Raw genomic sequence first — 20,127 nt, forward strand, 5'->3', positions numbered from 1 at the left:
CATACTGAATAAAAATGAAAAATTTGTTGCTTAGAACACAAGTTAATTTTTATTCTAAAGATTACTGTTGTAAATAAATTATTAGTGTTTTTATTTTATTAAAAATTTATCTTTTATTAAAATGACCACAGCAATGCTTCATTTAAAATGCAAAAGATAAAAAAACTATTTGTATTTTCAATAAAAGTCTATAAAATACTTAATAAAATTTAGATTAATACTTCAAAAAGTTTGATATAACAATTTCTTACTTTAAATCTATTTGATAAACTGAATTTTTAATAAACAGAAAAGAAGTAATCATTAGTAATTTTGAAGTATTGTTTTTATGATTAAAATAAATTTTTTCTCTAAAATAACTATTATTAATGTGTGTATTTCAATTGCATTTTTAATAAATTTGAGAAAAGAAGTTTTCTGAAACAATCGCAAATTACAATAATTTGAACAATAAACAATTCTTTAACACAAACACTCATCAGATTATACTTGAACATTCTTTTATTATTATTGCTAATGAAGAATTTGTGACTGTCACTATAAGAATGATTGATACACACAAATAATGTTTATTCTGATTAGAAACATTCTAATCAAACACGTGATTAAATTTTAAAAATCCAAAATTTTATTAATTTTTTTTTTTAACCTCAAAAAACTGATTTTGAATTTGACAATCTTTATTACTGTAACAAATCCCTATTTATTAATATTTTGCATATCATTTAATAGTCCTAATTGTTATCACTATAAAACTTTCTTGTTTAAGATACTTGAATATTTCAACAAAAATGTCGTCGTGTGAGTAATTCGTGAGTCTAATAAAAACTTCAGTACGGCACAATTGTCTTAGGAATAAAATTTGATAGAAAATTGAAATTTAAAAAATATCTAATCATTAAATAGGAACTTTAATATTTATACCCAAATATAACAAGAATTACAAAATAAATCATATAATATAGTGTTTATATATATATTTCAGTATTTCATTTTCTATAGCTTAATTTAAAAAAAAAGTCAAAATGTAATGACTTACCATTCTTGCCCAAATAGGAATGAAACCCTTATAAAGAGCAAAGAAGCCTTCGGCTTTTATAGTTTTTCGTAAACAATCGATTGATGACTTATATAACTGTCCTCTGCAAGAAGTTATGAATTATTTATAATTATATTGTTTTAAATATAATTACAATTCTTATTAATTACAAATACTAATATAAAATTAATGATAAATATTTAATTTATTAATTTCTGTACTATTTTTAAGGCTTCAAGATCTCAGATTTTAACACAACAAAATCTACTATTAAATTTGATATACATCTATAAGCATGTACTGTACAGTACATGTTAGTGATTAAGATGTCAGCCTACCACCCTGGGAACTTGGAAACAAATTCTGAATGGCTTAAGAAATCCCAGGAACTTTCCAGAGGTTGATCCTGGAGATATCAGGCCCATCCCTCACAATCCAATAGCTCTGGCTGATCCCACAATAGGCATGATTCCAAAAAAAGCCTCCAGTACCAATAGGGTGGAGAGAGTAAAAAAAGTACAAGTACAGTAGAGCATCGATTATCCGACCCTCGATTAACCGACCGCGTTCTAGTCGGCAAATTCAAATGTCTGCTAGTGATGTGGCGCTACAATATTTGGTTATGTTTTGGCTATTTTAATGTTATTTTTGTTAAATTTTTGCATGTTTTAGCTGGCAGCACTGGCTCGACCATGAAAGGGAGGCTAGTATTTAAACCGGGCCTAATACACTATACTAATAATGTATTTTTTCATACTTTTCGGTTATCCGACTTTTCAGTTATCCGACCAACCCCAGTCCCCAATTGAGTCGGATAATCGATGCTCTACTGTAATATCTGCATCAAAGTCTATGGAGTTGCCAAAATATCACAATAGAAAATAATAAATTTTTTGAAGCTGGTGAGTACCAGTTTTTTGTAAACAATAACTCACTCACATAAAATTGATCAGATTACATGCTGGAAATTATAATTGCCGTACTAAATCAGAAATTCTTAACAAACTGAGTTAAAAGAAATTAGCCAAATATATAAAAATTAATTCTTTCATCTGTCATTTATACTTGAATTGTAATATATTATCTATTACTTTCAATATATTATACTTTTTATTTATTTAAAATTATTATTATAAATTTAGCATTAACAATTTAATAGTCAAGATTGTTTCAGTAAATTGATATATTCCAAACTAGTTCTATATTTTTTCATAGACTTTAATTACTAAGAAAGGAGAAATAAAAATATTCTCAAACAAAATTTCATATCGGACGAGCAAATAGGATCGGATGTACAATAGGATAGAAAAGTAAATTTACAACCATTGACATGTTCAGGATCACTTGGAAATACAGTATATAAATAATTTTAATAAAATGTATCAAGTACATTTTTATTAAAAATAAACAATTTCATTATATTAAGACAAAAATGTTGATTTTTCAAAAAGTAACATTTAAAAATATTGAGTTGTCATTTAGGAAATTGAAAATAAAATTTCCTAACTGACAAGGAATAACATTAATGTTCCATAAAATCACTTCTCTATCATGCAAATATCACCACAAATCATCTACACTAGAAATATTTCCGCATCACATCTCATTACCTCATTTTTCAAACAAGTCAATCTCAAATTCTTCATACTTAATATAACCAATTAAAAGTAAGTATATATTGTAAAAAAGCATTTCATTTATTATTGGAAGAAAATCACAATTGTTTCATGTGATAGTCTGTTAAGTATTGGTTAATTTGCTTTATTTCATTTTCTTTTTATTAAATCAATAAAAAGTATTAATAAAATGTTTTAATATTTTAACATTTTAACAGCAGCTGCCTTGTAAATATACATGTATTGAAAACTTTAAATTTTAAAACTATACTGATACATCAAACTTTTTCTAGATCATTTAATTGTGTTATTTTTACCTTAAATTATGTGTTTAAGTTTATTAAAATGGTTGTTGTTTAGTGTCTAAGAATGAATTAATTCACTTTCCATTAATTCTAATGGGGAAAACTGATTTGGACTTTGAACAATTCAGAGTTTCAACAGCCTCCTGAAACAAATTACATTTAGTGTGTGAGGAATCGCTAACTTTGCAGTTAACAGTATATAATATTTGATTTTTTTATATTTATATGTAGCCAATGAATGAATGCCATAGTCAAATATTACTTGAATTTCATAATGTTTTGAAAACAATCTATATTAATGATCTGAAATTTTCTGAATTATACTTCTTACCTTCCATTTGCATCTGTCTGCTGATTCATTATTCTTGTTTTTATGACATCAGCTGGAGTACCAAGAGTAGCAGCAATTAAACCTGAACATGAACTGAAAATTTCTTAAATTAGATTTTAATTTGAAATTAAAATAAAATTTCATTAAATATTTTTAAAAATATACTATCTTCTTTACTATCTAAAACAGTGATTTTCAACCAGTTTGCCGAGAGAAGATTGTAGGTGTGCCGCAAAAATTTTTGAAGGTTATTAAATAAATTATTTTCGAAAGAAGCCCAAAGAACAATTAGTGTATATGTCAAAGTTAAAACCTCTAAAAACTTCATAAAATTCAATTTAAATTGTTATTTTAAATAAACATATACATAATGTAGTAAAAAGTATATATTCATAAGCAAAATTATATAAACTTATACATAACCCTAAGTTATTTCATTTAAAATGAAATTTTCTTTAAATCAGAAATGTATCTATAATTGTCCATATTTCGTTCAAATGATTTTAACTTAGAAATAGTGGGATATTTGGCAGGTTTCTAAAGACAATTATCATGCCACTTTTAAATGCAAATCAAGACTTAATCTTAATTGCTTTTCTTATGTAAATAAGAATTATTAATTTAAATAACTATTGTTGTAACCTGCCACTATTTTAAGGAACAACAATACTATTTTATTTAATTCAAACTTTATTAACTGACTTTGTAATAACTTTGTTTTGGCTTAATATTTGTTGATTTTTTTCTTGTTTTTCTTTTTGTAGACACTTAAAAAGGCCTAATGGTCATAGTGTCTTTTCTTTATAAATAAATAAATATAGACAAAAATAATTAGATTAACTGGCAAGTCATATGGCGATAGAATGTTTACAAACACAACTTTAATTCACGTGATTTTTTTCTGCCAAAATTTAATTATAGGTTCAAGTGTGCCGTGAGATAAAATAGGTTGAAAAATACTGATCTAAAAAATAAGAAGAGCAAAAACTGTTTAGAAATTTTATATACTCTGTAACAATAATAAATTAATATATTAATTTATATTTACAGTGGACCCCCGATATAACGCGCATGTCAGGCGGGAAACAACACCCGCGTTATAAGGTGAACTGCATTACACCGAGTGGCATGGTGTAACACGGTTCACCTCTTTACTTTAGCAATAATGTCAAGCTTTTCTTTCACACTATAAGCTTTTCTTTTACTCATCATGCATACAATAATTAAATACTATTCAAAATACATTCAGGAACTCAATACATACACAATTACTCAATACACAGTAACAATAAAATGTGCTACTCACTAACTCTGCAAGGACCTGTATAAACATGTTTGAGCTTATTGCGTCGCGAACATCGCCTGCGCTATAACCGAGTGTGCGGTATAGTGAGCAGCGCTATAATGAAGGTCCACTGTATATTGGTTTCTAAATCTAGCAAAAGCTTCTTCCAAACAGCTTTCATGTAGCTGGATATTACTTCTCACAGGTCATGAACGTTAATATTTTTTTACAAAATACTTGAAGAATAATAAAAGCATCTTCTCTCATCATAGCTTCAATTGCTTGTGAAGAAGTTCTTTTAAATAAAATAGGCCTTGAAAGTTGAAATTGTATCTTGGTCCAATAATAAAAGAAATCATATTTGGCAGTAAAAAGACAACCTGCACAACATCACACAACTCATTGAGTGAGTAAGATGGCCAGGAACATTATGAAGTAGAAAAAAAGCTTTAAATGATAATTTTATCTTGCAGTAAGCTTTCATTGCCAGACAAAAATAGGACTTTAGCCAGTCTTAAAACATAGTTTAGATGGCCCACTCTCTTTACTTGATCACCAAATGATTGACAGAGACTCTAGGAATAACTAACTAATGGCTTTAAATCTCTCTTAGCATTGTCACAAAGTGAAAGAGTTATGTAATGTTTGGATGCTTTATAACCAGATTGTGATTTTCCATTTTTTGCTAAAAGAGTTCTAGATGGTCCACAAATCTAATTGTGTTAAAAGTTTGACAGCTGTCACAGTTATTTTCTATAATTCAGCAGAAAATCTGGATGCTGTATCTACATCTGAATTCACAGCTACTTCAGTTATTTTAATGAGAAGCTGAAGGTTGTTTTCTTGTTAGAAGTGTAATGAAGCATTGAAAACATATAATATGAAATACTGAAATATTGAATGTGAAAAAAAATTTTTAAATATTCTTTCTTAGCATAAAATAAAAACTATATTTATCAATGAAATTATATTTGAAAGTCTAGTAGTCTAGCATTATTCACACAGAGATGCAAAAGTTGCTCATGTCTTTCTGAGACTGAAGTAATTTTCAGTTTCAGAATAACATAGTAAACTTTATTATATCTTATTTATGTTAATTATAAAAAGATTCATTAAATTTATCTACATAAGTCAAAAAATATTAGTGATTATTTATGCATTTGTGAAATTATATCCCCTGAATCTATATAAATAAAACTGTAACAGTCAAAATGTTTGTTGCCACATAACAGAAAAACGCCTGAACGTATTTTAACCAAACTTCATATTTTGAATCTGTCAGTTCAGGAGAAGATTTATAGATACACATCATCTCAAAAATCTACATTAATTAAATTAAACTGTAATGGATTTGTCTCTCACTCTTCACTAGATGGTTACACACAAATTAATACTTCCTGTCAAGAGATTATCTATAAGAAAGGTGTATTATTGAAATTTACTATTATATTTGAAGCACTGACATTAAAAAATAATTAGTTAATTAATAAAATCTTCAAGGTATTAAAAAAGTGACATCATCATGCTAGATGGCAGTACATGTATACGGTACATATGGCAGGTTTTTCATACTGTTGCATATTGTGTTTGTGATTTGTTAGGCCTAATCGTATTTGCATGAGTTTTATTTATTTGTGTGAGCGAAGACTGTCTACTCGGAAACGACAAAACCTTGGCCGATCTTCAAGGAAAAGTAAACAGATAAGACTGTCTAGAGATTCAGAGGACCCATCTTCAAGATAGGCTAGACTTAGTTCTCGGAGAGAATGGCAAGCCGCTCTGTGAGTCTGAGTGCGCCTATGAGCGTACAAGAAGTACTATGATTCCTTGGTGCAAAAAGCTCCAAAGTGTCTTCATTTATGACATTCTTTTAGACTATTCATTATCAGCTAATATTGGGACTATGGATAAAGTATGTGAGTATTGCAGTGCTCTGAAGTGGAAGAATGAATCACAGGATGTGCTGCTCTTCTGGCAAAGTTAAACTGGATATTGTTCTTGCTCCCCCGAGCCTCTTCTATCACTATTAAATGGGACTCATCCAGACAATAAACATTTCTTAAAGAACATCAAGGCTTACAATAGTGCCTTCCAAATGACAAGTTTTGGTGCCACTGAAATACTTGAAAGAAATTTCATGCCAACATTCAAATTTCAAAGACAGATATATCATTTAATAGCATACCATTAATACCGACAAACTATTCATTTAAATTTAAACGCCTACAATTTCCAGTTGGTCTATGCCAGAGGTGGGGAACCTTTTTACCATTAGAGGCCACATTTAAATTAGGCAGCAATAAGAGAGGCCGCATAAGCTGATTGACCTAAGAAAGTGACTTTTGTGAAATTATTATAGTTTTTCTATAGATTTAACAATTTATTGCATTATATAGAAAAAATAAAATATAATACTACAAAATTTTAAATATAATATACATATAAAATAATATAAAATATTATAAAAATACAATAAAAAATATTTTTTTATTCACTAAGTTAGTGACTTATTTGGCTTTGTTTTTTGTTTGACAGTAATTGTATATTTGGATCAAGCTTCGTCATTATTCGTTTCTTTTAGATATGTAAATTACATAAACATTGTGGAATTTTCAGTAAAGTGAAAAATTATTTGGGGCGCTAAAAACTGTTTAAAAAATTAACATTGAGTGTCCAAGTCTGAAACGAATGGTCTGTGGGCCAGAGCCTCGCTCATGCGTGTTAGAGTCCGTTTCAGACTAGTATTCTGACGTCATGTTACAATATGACTGTCTTTGGCGGGATTTTTCGCGCAACTGTCATGGCGTTGATGTACAATAGTTGTTTGAAACGAACTCTACCATTTTGTACTAGGTGGCAAAGGGCCGCACAAGAACCTCGCGGAGGCCGCATGCGGCCTCGAGGCCGCAGGTTCCCCACCTCTGGTCTATGCTTTACAATGACCATTAACATGTCACAAGGTCAAAGACTGAGAGTTGCTCAGATGCAGTTGCTTTTCACATGGCCAACTCTATGTTGCTTGCTCACATGTTAGTAGCTGCAAATCTCTGTTCATTTGCACCCCTGATAATAAAACATGAAATGTTGTATATTAGGAGGTTATTCAATAAGTTTATCTAGAAAATATTCCACATCTTTAATAGGAATATTATGAATCTGTAACAAACAATTCTCTGCAGATATTCTCTTTAGGTAAGTAAATATAATTTCATGAAATAAATATCACCCATCAATGACAGGTAACACAGCTAGTTTTAATATATTTATATGGTATAATTGGTCTTTATTTCTGTAAATCATTATTTGTATGCACACTCCAGAAACATATTAGATGTATTGTGTCACTTTTGCCATAGATAATGAATCATAGTTTAATGTCAGACACACAACATTGTGCTCATTGAAAAAGATAGATTACAGCTTGACATACAGATAAATGCTAAAATTATATACAGTGGAACCTTGCTTAACAAGCATAATTCATTCCAGAGTCTTACTTGTAATGCGAAACACTCGTTTCAACACTCGTTTCAACACCTTGCTTAACAAGCATAATTCATTCCAGAGTCTTACTTGTAAGCGAAACAATTTTTCCCATAGAAATTAATGTAAAATACGATAATGCGTTCTACACCGAAAAAATGCTCAAATGTTTTATGTATAACGTTTATTCAAAAAAAATTGTACAATATACACTGTCAAGGAGCGCGAATCATTATCATCATCATCTTTTCTTCTAGCGCAGAATGAACCATCCTGGAATGAGAATTCGATTTGCAGAAACAAAAAAAAAAAAAAAAAAATCACAGCTAATATGTTTGATAAACACTCCAAACAATATGCCAAATTCTTGGGTTATGTAAAGGCTATAATTAAATATTAGAAATTAATTGATTTGACTAGAGGTAGACAGTTATGTTTCCATCTCGTATTAAATTTAATAATTATAAATGGTTAATTTTTAATTCAGACATTTCTAAAATTTAATTTGGAATCGGTCATTAAATTTAATTGCTGAATTTGGCATATCGTTTGGCGTGTTTATTATATAACGAGCTATAGTTGTTGATGTTTATAAGTAATATGTGTGAACACAAGTTTGGAAAAATATGTGATCACAAGCGACACTAAGATGCTAGCAGAATGAGTGCTAAACACAGACTGATGAACATGCCGCATGCGCACAATTTGGGACTTCCTCTCTCCTCGTCACTTGTTATGCGAAATATCGCTCGTTAAGCGAGGCAAATTTTTACAATTTGTTTTGCTCGTTATGCAAAATACTCATGCAAGGTGCTTGTTAAGCAAGGTTCCACTGTATGCATAAATTTTTACAAAAAATGAAACAAAATATACATACCTAGCTAATGTATGTGTTACATAATTATCTTTTAGTGTTGTATGCTTCAAAATTAAATGCTTACTTGTATCATATGTTGTTAGTTCTGAAATCAAAACAAACATTAGTAAAAAATAATTATCTATTTCATTTCTTCTAAAATGCATAATTATGATTCAATCAGCAAATGATAAATCAACATTCATTCATTTCTAATTCTTAAGAAGAGAGTGCTGCTGGCATACCTCCCAAGTTGACTAGAGCTGCCCTCTGTACATTTGGCACCCAACCCTTCCACAGCCCTTTGATCCCCCCCGCTGCAACAATCTTACTGAAGGCATGCCAAGTAGTCCGCACTCTGCAAAATGAATAAACGTTAGAAATATATTCTAATCTATAACAAATATCAAATATTTAAAAGCAATTTTATGAAGAGAAAATATAAAATCAAATAATCAATTGGAATAAGAAATAAATTTGAATTTTATAAGCTAAATAGGAAAATATAAATTATAGTTTTATAAATTAAATGTTTGTAATATCAATCAACTTCCAATTACTGTGTTTTGCTAACAATATTACACAATACTTTTTTGCTTCTGGCACATTGTATTATATTTAATAGACCTAAAAAAGTAAAAATTACGATTAAAAAATATTTATTAAAATTTGCATAAGTGAAAAATATTTTAAAACAAAATTTATTAGTTTCATTAATAACAATATGCTTTGTAAAAGAAAATTATAGTCAATCTACTAATTGATGATGACTCAATACTACAGGAAAAGTCCTAATAACGAACAATCTATATAACAAACCAACTTAATTAACAAACATTTCTTCCAGTCCTGACCGTTTTCTATTTATTTATTTATATGTATTTTTCATCTTCTTTAAAGTACTTTTTGTTGATTCAATGGAATATTGTCCTAATTAGCAAATCAACCAAGTCTAAGAAAAAATTTATCAAGCAATTTTTATTTTGCTAATTACACATTTCAGTGTATTACTACTCTCGTATCCCCACTTTTGCATTTAGTTGCACGAGACAAACACCATCAGATGTTCAATATTCTCTATACCAATTGTGCAATATCTACTTCATGTGTTGTCCTCCATCTTGGCATTCAAAACACTTGATTGATGATAATTAAAGACCAGTTATTGTTTACAGAGAGGACAATTTATATTTCTTTATCAAATTGCATATTCATTCCACTAAATTTTGATGTACTGTAGTGATCACTATCACACACTATTTATCCACTGGTAAGTACTGTACTGATTTGCTGTAAACCTCTCAATTTTAAATTTGAATTCTGAAATTTTGATGCATACAGTTTTGAGGGTTTTCTTTTTTACAATATCTTAGGTACAATGACAGATAACAAACAAAAACAAAAGCAACCTTGTTGTGCAGAAGCTGCAAATTTTGAAAGCGGTTGATAGAGGGGGAAAAGAAAACTTGTTTTGCATTAAAATATGGCATTCCAAAATCAAGTCTCTCAATGACACTTTCACAATGTAAAAAAAAACCTAAAAAAAAAAAATGTAATGTTAATAGGACCACAACGACTTAGAACAGGGGTGGCAAACTTGTGGCACGTAAGAGAAATCATCTGGCACGTAATGTATTATATGATTTCTGTCCTTTTCAATCATCCTTTCTGTTTATCACCTGATCATCCCTTTTTCAATCAGATTTTTTACACTTATTCGAATTAAAGCGTATTCGTTTAATTTCTTTAAATATCATTATTCGAAGTCCAAAACTTTGGCACACATTAACATCTTTAAAGCTAAGTATGCTTACAATATGGCATGCAAACTCAAAAAGGTTCGCCATCCTGACTTAGAGGATGACCATGCACAAGCAATGAAAACAGAAAACTTTTTGATTAGTTGATGGAAACAAAAAATAATTCTATTCCTGTCAATGGTCTAATGATTAAAGAAATGGCACGGGAAGAAACAGAAAATTTAGGAATGAATGATTTCAAGGCATCAGATGGATGGTTACAGCAGTTTAAGAGATGGAATCTGACATCACTAAAGACAGATGGGGAGGCAGATGGAGTGGACCCTGAAGTAGAAAACAACTGGATTTTGAAACTATCAGAATTAACATGGAGTTATGAAGCAAGGAAAAACATTTTCAATGCTGATGAGGAAAGGACTATTTTTCAATATGCTCTTTGATAGAACACTTGCAATTAAAGAGGAAACTTGCCACAGTGGAAAGTGTGGCAAAGAATGCTTAACAGTACTTTTTGTGCAAACAGTAATGGATTTGAAAAACTCACCATTTGTGATAGGCAAATATGACAAGTCAAGATGCTTCAAAAATGTAAAACATCTGCCATCTACTGTACATAGAGAAACAATGCTAAGTCATGGATGACAGCCTCACTTTTAAGGGAAGGGCCATTAGCACTTGATTCTAAAATGGTGACTACAGACAGAAGAATTCTGCTGTTCATTGACTGTTGTAAGTCCCATAAAATAGATGATTTGAAACTGAAAAACATTAAAATGATCTTCTTTCTGCCAAATTGTACCAGCAAACTCCAGCCAATGGATAAAGGTGTGATCGCATTAGTGAAGAACCATTACAGATAACAACTTGTTTGTCATATGATTCATCAAATGGAAGATGGAAATAAACTGGCATTAGTAAAACGGAATATTTTGCAGGCAATGCAGAAATTGTGTTCAGTTTGGAACAGCATTAAACCAGCTACTATTAAAAGTTGTTTCAAAAAAGCTGATTTTTCAGTTCGAGACGGATTTAATAAAAATTATGAAATCATTAATGACGACTTTATTGGCAACTGGACAGAAGTAATCAACGTGTAACATTTGATGATTTTGTTCAAATTGATGATAGTTGCATTGTATCATCAGAAGGTAACACTGAAATGGCTGAACATGGAGTGCATTATCTCAAGTTGAAAATACTATGGAAGAGGAAAATACTTGTAAGGAAGCTCTGCCAGTAAAGCTGCCAAAAAGGTCTCAGATAAATGCTGCCCTTAATACATTAGAGATGCTCATCCAAACATCAGAAGAAGCAGATAAAGACAAAAATATTTCTTGAAATAAAATCAGTGACATTTAAATAACCCAAAAAGTAAGAAAGGCAAGCAAATATTACTGAGTTTTTTGCCAAGAGTTCATAATACAATATTCAGACGTATATCTAAAGCTCCACAGCTTTCCTTTATATAATTCTGTATATATTGTAGCGTGTTTTATTATGTTTAAAATGTTTTTTATTCTTGTGTTTTAAGTTTTGTATATGTTTATTTAAGTTAAATTTTATGTACATTCTGCAATATTCTGTTTATTTTTGTTCTAACTTAAAATTTAATGAAGTTTCTGATAATCTCAAATATAGAATATCCTAATTAACAAACTATTGAGAATTCAGTCCCCCGAAATTCATTAATTAGGACTTTTCCTTTATATTTATATGAAATTCATTAATTTTAAACCTATTTTTATGAAGAAAAAACTTACAGCACAAAATGAAAATTATACACAACCTCTGGAAATGATAACATGAATTACATAGCTTCACTGCCTTGATGGAAACCTGGTAATGTTACAAAATTGCACATTCTTTTCCTTTCATGTCATACACAACATGAAAGTACAATAATGATATGTAATAAATTGTCTAATACATGAAAGAGTCCTCAGTGCTAATAATAAAATGTCAAAAAATTACATCTTATCATAATCCAAAGCATCGGAATGATAAAGATTTCCAAAAGTTAAAATCACTTATAATTCAAATTAGAAGCTCCTCAGTCAGACATGATAAATATGAACATTCATCAAATAGTGATGTACTGTACATACTGACAAATGTTTGTAATAAGTACTCATGAAACTACTCAATACTGCTACCAATTTGTATTAGAGCATCCATTTATTGGAGGAGATTCAGTTTTCTTTAAGAAATGAAACATTCTGTAGAATAGTAAAGCAGACCTAGGTGCAACAAAGATCATTATATCTAACTCCAACTCACAACAACTAAAATGGCTAGAAGCCATAGAAATATTTAAAACGGGAATAAACAGTACATGTATTAATTATAAGGAAGAAATGGCCCTATCAGTAGCATGGCAGATATTGCTGGATAACAGCATTTAAAAGATTACAGAAATCAGTTTATAAGGAACATGCGCAATACAACTAGCTTATTATCGAACATTTGCACACGATATTATTTGGAAGAAATTCGTATCTAAAGTTCATTCGAGCGGTAGTGGCCAATTCGGTAGAGCCCGAGGAAGAGTACAGGAGGGGCATCGAAAACGTTTGAGACTCTAGACAAGGAACCACTCCAGTTATTAGGTTTGAAAAGTAGATATAGTTATATTCTGGTGTGTAGAGAAATTGTATAGTCTATTCCTTTAACAATCAGAAAAACAGCATAATTTTTCAATGAAATGGTTGGGAGGATATCCTCCATTTTATTTCAGACTCTATATCAAGGGCTTTTATTTGGATTGCTTAATAAACTCATGGAAAAGTAGGGAAAACTCAAATAATAAAAATATGTGAATAGATGCTATCATTTATTATGTAGCACTTCTAAAAACATATATGCTAGTTCCTTTACAATATGGTAGTTCAATAGAATAGCTGCATTAAAATGGAGGTAATTATGCTCAGAAATAAACATTATCTGTACATTTTAACAAATTTAAAAGAAGGTATAATAAAAATAAAGTTTTACAATTAATTAGGTATTCCTTGAATAATCCAATAAAATAAACTGAGAAGGAAAGGTACCGGTACTTAAAATTTTTTAGTGTTGACTATATAGAAAAATTATAAGACCAAGATATTTAATAAAGATAAAATAGTTTAAGTAATAAAGACGATAAATGTATCATATTCTTGGTCAGATATTCATGCATTGCTGTTAATTAGGATCATAATAATTCATCAAAATTTGTATTATTTGTGTGTGTGTTAGGTCTACTATCCAATAATTGATTATAAATATTTCACCGAATAACTAGAGGAAATGATATATTATTTAGTTAGTTCTATCACTAAAAGAGATATGTTGACTTTTTTGTATTTCATTCTGATTTTCTTAATTTATTACAAAACTTTGATTAGATGTAACAAGTGTTATTTTGTATTTAACTAGAATTTAATAATATTTCGTTTAAAAATTATAACTATAAATTTCTTAATATCGAAAGTATAACTAATTTAGTAAATAATTTTTTCAATCGACGTTTTGACAATTTGTAGTAAAAATTATCTGTATATTTTATTTTAAAACAAAGCACAATAAAAATTTTCAGTAATATTTATTGCTAATTATTAAAATATAAATTATAATTTTACAGGTAATAATTTATTTTTGATAAACAGCAATTTTTACTAGTTTCATCATCATATAATTTATATCTGTCTAAATAAATCAAATTTATGTAACCTATGTCCTGTATGTTGCATCATTTAATTCAAATTATAAGTTTCTAAATTATAAAAATTTTCCTGATAGGGAAATTGAAGAAATGAAAATGCAAAAGTCAATTACATGACTATTTTGATATATAATTTAAAATAAATAGCTTTAGATCAAACATTCAGAAAATAATTTTTTTTAAATATTTGACAATCTTTTCATTCATCATCATCATCATAAAGTGCTTTAAAAATCCTCATTAAATTCTTTAAAACTAGAACTGTAGAATATCAACTTATCTATAACCTCGGGAGTTCTGAACTCTCATTTAAAGATGCCATTCAGTTATGGGTATGTGGTTATTTCCATTTGTCATAACAACTTATTGAAAAATAAAACTAATTAATGCAGGAAATGGAATTTTATTTATTTAAAAAATTAATAAAACTATATAACTATTTAGAATATTCCATACATATTCTAGTCAAATTCTAAACCGTACACATGCATATTTTTTGCATTTTTTCACATTGTTTAAATGACTTAATTTTACATTTTGCAATTTGGTATTGATGCTTCTTATGTTTGGAAGTTGGTTCTTCAATTTCTTCCCTCTGTCATTTATTTACTTCTTGTGTAGTACAGAAATGATTCCAACTTAAGCACCGGAGTGAAATCTACACTCTCTGGAACCTGTAACCAGCACGTAATGTGTATATATTGTATATCTGATAATGCATATTGTATGATAGACAACATATACACGTTACGTGCTGGTTAAGGCTCCAGAGAGTGTAGATTCTTGTGTAGTTTTCTCAGTGTCTTGACTAAGTTCTTTGACCAGATTTCAAAATAAAATTCTTCCGAGTTCTATTCTTACCTGTAACCTTTCTGAGTATTATCCATGCATTTATTACAGCTATATCAAATATATTATAGAGTATGTGAACTAGCCAACAACATGAGGAAACATATAGTGTATACTTCCTTGCCATCTGGTCAACAATATCTATGTCAAAGTTTGTTTTATTATAAAATACTACAGTTTTTTTTTATCGTTTCTAATTTCAGTGAAGACATAGAGTGTACTTAATATCAAGGCACTTTTATTTCTTTTCGGCCTGATATATTGTCAATGTTCTATCACCACAATGCAAGACTTACATTCCATAAAAGTCATCTTGTGATCTTTTTCAGGAGACAAAATTTCTCTACAACAGCAATTCATTATACAAACAATTGTGCTATTCTTGTTTCGTAGCTTCTGTGTCAATTTGAACAAAGTGAAGAAATTGTCAGTAGTTAATTTCTTCTTTTGTTTAGGTATGGTTCCAAAACATACAGCATCACATTCTCTGAAATACTCTCATCTGTTGGATGTAGTTCATCTTTTCCTATATAAGCATTCAGAACATATTTGGAATCTACATCCACTGCCAATCAAACTTTATTCCAAATTTGTCAGGCTTATTTGCCATATACTGCATGAATCTATAATGTGTCTTTGTTGAAAAAGTTGCTTGTCAAAAACAATAATGTATTCCACTGTTTGTCGGCATTATGTAAAAATTATTTATTTTGCTTTCGACAGTACTGTTGAAAGTACTCACAAAATAAATTATTTTTACATAATGTATTCCACTGTCTGTCAGCGCTATCATTTTCCAATAATATTTGATGCGTATAGCTATTTAAAACTTTATTACTAAAGTTGCTCATTAACTGTTATGTTCTAACCATGCCTGTACCACATTGTGCACTTTTCAATAAAACAGTTCATACTTAGAATAAGACACAAGTGAAAATTTATCAGTTTTCAACCTCTCTGATGGCATTATTTTTAGATCAAACCTGTAAGATCTTATTACATCTCTAAAATCTGTCTCATAGCATGCTGTTTCAGAAGACAAAAGACCCCATGTTGTTGACCATAACTTGTCAACTTCCATATCTTTGGCACCATACACTCCACACACTTATAGAACTGTTGAAAATGTATCCAATTCTGCCATTGATATCAATCACACACTATTTTGAAGCTGTCTTTTCACTTCAGCCTCTGTGCATTTCTTTATGAGATGAAGAATTGGTCAGTCAATAAACAACTGCCACAAGCTCACACTACTTTTTCATTTATATGACATTGTGCATATGCAGTCAGTCCTCCCTTATCTCACGAAATATTACATGATGCATATCTTCTAGAAATATGAATATAGGAATATAGTGCTGGTATATTCAAAAAGCAGTGCATCAAAAATCTTCCACATTGTTCCATCAACTGAAAAATTGTTATTATATGATACTTCCATTGATGTTCTCCCATTTCCATGGTAAGGTCTACTCCAACAATCTACTCTTCTCCTAGTAATGAATGGAAATTGTCTCTTCCTATGATCCTGATTGCCAATTGCATCTTCTTTGTCAGAACTCTATAGTTTAGTTGTTCCACTGTGGAACAACTGAACTGTACTGAAACTATTTCTTCACTATCATCACTAACAATTTCAGAAACATTTTTCTGATCATTGCCTGACTCATGTTCTGATACATTTTGTAAATATCTAAGGCTATCTTCTAGAGAATATATACATGATGACATTGTATTTATTCAACATGCATAACATTGATCTCATTAAAAAAATAAGCAAGAATAAACTGATGTGTTTTGCAGCTAAACAAGATGAAACTTACAAATATAGTCTAATATGCTATTCATGCCAAGTAATATCAATAAGAAGTAGAACTCACTGTGTGCAGTGTTACCAAATATTTGGTAACGCTCGGAAGGAAAATATTTGATAATGCAGCACACAGTGAATTCTACTTCTCATTGAAACTTACAAATGTAACATCAGAAGGAATGCTGCTACATTTCAATGAAACTGCATAATCTTACCTTCTTCAAATTACAAATTTCTTCTTTTATTATGTTAAAATATATTTTGAAACAATACACATTATTAATGATATGATTTCTTCCAGTATTTAGTAACTAGCAATAAGCCCAGTGTTGCTCAGGCAAAACATAATGATAGCAAAGATTAATATTATTATATTATTGCCAGGCTTACCCATTTCCACAGAATGCATGAATTGGGTCCCCCTGTTTCCAGACTAATTAGAGAATTTTTAGATGGGTCTAAAAATATGTTCAATTTCCCGCAAAAATGAAAAAAAACCACATTTGTACCTGTAAATCTTGCACGCCGCTTTCTCTTAACACTTCTCCGCGGGGGGTGTTAACAACCTATCCCCCGTGGGGGGAATTTTCAAAACTCCCTTCTTAGTGTACGTTCTCATGACATACCCTAACTGTATACCAAATTTCAACTTTCAACTCCTAACCATTTGGGCTCTGCACTTGGGCACACATTATCATCATCAATGATCAATTACCATCTTGATTATATATAGATAGTTGATAGATCCAGGCCACACCAAAAGGCATAGCCAGAGAAGGAAGGAAGAAAAGTAGGGGGAGAATATGAAAGGGAGGGGGGGAGAAGACGGAAGGAAAAAGAGGAAGGATAAAGATTACAAGTGCGCCATTTCTGGGCAATAATTGCAAAACATAAGGACAATATATACAAAGGGTCCCGTGCACGGGGTAAGCACATAAATGGTGAAAGAATGTGCATGGATGGCACGCAAAAAAAAAAAAAAACACACACACAGAAGGTACTGAACCACACAGTATGATTCAACAGCCAGACGGGAAAAGGAAGAAAGGCCTGTAGGGCCTCCCTAGCAAAGACAGAATGACACAGTCAATGAAGTTTATAAAGATAGAGTCCATTCAATGGTAAGTAGTCCTGTTGGAGAAGAACCTTGTCACAAAGTTTGCAAAGGCTTTGTAGTAATCTTTATTGCTGATGAGGAGGCTCGGGCTACAAGGCCAAGTATCTTGATTATATATATAGATAACACAAAATAAAAAAAATTCCTAGTTGCCAATTTGACTGTGATCACAATTAAAGGCATATTATAAATAAATAAAAAAAAAAATATCCTCATTCAATATCTGAAAAGTCAAAAGAAAACAGTATCTAAAACTAAAAATTTCCCAATACACCAGAAAAGAAACAAGGCACAGCAGTTAAAATGATCACTCCACAGTTCTAGTGTTGAAAGAATAATTTTTATTTCAGATAATAGTCTGATTATTCTTAATTCTGAATGCTTTCAAATAGAAAGTTTTTTATTTTAAAATTAAAATTTAATTAATATAATTTCATTCTTATAAAAATTAATTTTTGACAATTTAAAATTTAGGTAATTAATTACTCTGAATTAAGAACTAAATTATTAGTTCTAATTATTAAAATTAACAGAGAAAGCACTCTTAATATTGTTATAGTTAAATAATTACTAGCTTTTGTTAGGTTTTTTTTATTTATGACTAATAACTTCAATATATATAGGGCGTTTTTTTTTTTAAACTGACGGTACTCAGAGACATCTGTTGAGCAATCTAACAGCCGGACTGTTGCCAAATTTGGGAGAGTGACTAAGGACGATATGGGAAAGAGATTCCAAGAAGAAAAAAAAGTAGTACCCAAATTCGCTGGTAGGGGTGGATTTGGCACTGTTGTAGTGAAACAGCTAAGAATTTGTTGAAGGTTCACAGATTGCACTTGTTGAAAGTTCACAGGGGACCGTTGCTGATAGTAGCAGCGCCTGGGGAGTGGCACGACAATTGGAAATGATGGCTTCGACAGTATGGCAAGTTCTGCGAAAAGTTCTCAATTTCTATCCATACAAGATAAGCCACCTACAAGAATTAAAACCAAATGACCATGCTACATGGTTGACAATTGCTCTGACATTTTACCTAAATTCAGGTAAAAATTGCCCTCATCTCCCCAGAGAATTATCCACGGCCAAGCATTGTCCACCTCTATCTTGGCAAGAAATGTCAGAGCAAATGCCAACCGTGTAGCATGGTCGTTTGGTTTTAATTCTTGCAGGTGGCTGTGAACCTTCAACAAATTCTTAGCTGTTTCGTTACAACAGCGCCAAATTCACCCCTACTGGCAAATTTGGGTACTACTTTTTTTCTTCTTGGAATCTCTTTCCCATGTTGTCTTTAGTCACTCTCCCAAATTTGGCGACAGTCCGGCTGTTAGATTGCTCTGTAGATGTCTCTGAGTACCGTCAGTTTAAAAAAAAACACCCTGTATATTCTATCATTATTAAAATTAAATAATTTTAAAATAATCATTAATAAATCTTAACTGCCATAGATATAGTGATATTTGAAATGATTATAAGAATAACATGTTGAAAATTTGTACTTTTTAAGCATTGTTCCATAGCCATATGTAGAATCTTATAATTCAGCTAAAAAAATTATAAAAATAGAATTCTTTTTTCCCTATCACTTAGCATATTTAATAGTATCAGAATAAGCATAAAAATTTCTAAACAATTATTTACTTTAATATATCATTATATAATATTGATATATATAATACAAATATATGAGGAATATAAAATAATAAATAAATCATTTATGTCAATAGCACAAAATAAATTAAAATGCTTACTTTCAGGTAGCCAATTTTATTTACAGCAAGTAATGTTTTCATTCCTATTTTGGATCATCATCAGCTTCACAAGCATTAGAATAGACAAACGCTTGTTAAATTACATAGGATTGAACCAATTACAAATTTTCCAGTGGAACAAAAATAGAATAAATCACAATACACGTAAAATAAATGTAATCAAAAGATACAAGATCAAATGGAACATATAATACATATAAT

The 20,127-nt window shown here is 30.1% G+C and overlaps 2 protein-coding genes across 2 annotated transcripts in view; both read right to left on the minus strand.

Moving 5' to 3' along the window:
• scny (scrawny) overlaps positions 1–20,127 on the minus strand; it is a 357,320-nt gene that overhangs the window by 282,521 nt on the left and 54,672 nt on the right. The gene's annotated exons all lie outside the window — the stretch shown is intronic.
• Ucp4A (Uncoupling protein 4A) overlaps positions 1–20,127 on the minus strand; it is a 45,382-nt gene that overhangs the window by 1,213 nt on the left and 24,042 nt on the right. The window contains exons 6-9 of the mRNA XM_067262462.1: positions 9,161–9,273; positions 8,937–9,021; positions 3,292–3,384; positions 1,040–1,142 (exon numbers count right to left, since the gene is read on the minus strand). Of these exons, the coding sequence (XP_067118563.1) occupies positions 1,040–1,142; positions 3,292–3,384; positions 8,937–9,021; positions 9,161–9,273 (394 nt within the window). The remainder of the gene's footprint in view (positions 1–1,039; positions 1,143–3,291; positions 3,385–8,936; positions 9,022–9,160; positions 9,274–20,127) is intronic.

Source organism: Centruroides vittatus, unplaced genomic scaffold, assembly GCF_030686945.1.
Source record: "Centruroides vittatus isolate TY-2023 unplaced genomic scaffold, ASM3068694v2 contig_1477, whole genome shotgun sequence".
Lineage (NCBI taxonomy): Eukaryota > Metazoa > Arthropoda > Arachnida > Scorpiones > Buthidae > Centruroides > Centruroides vittatus.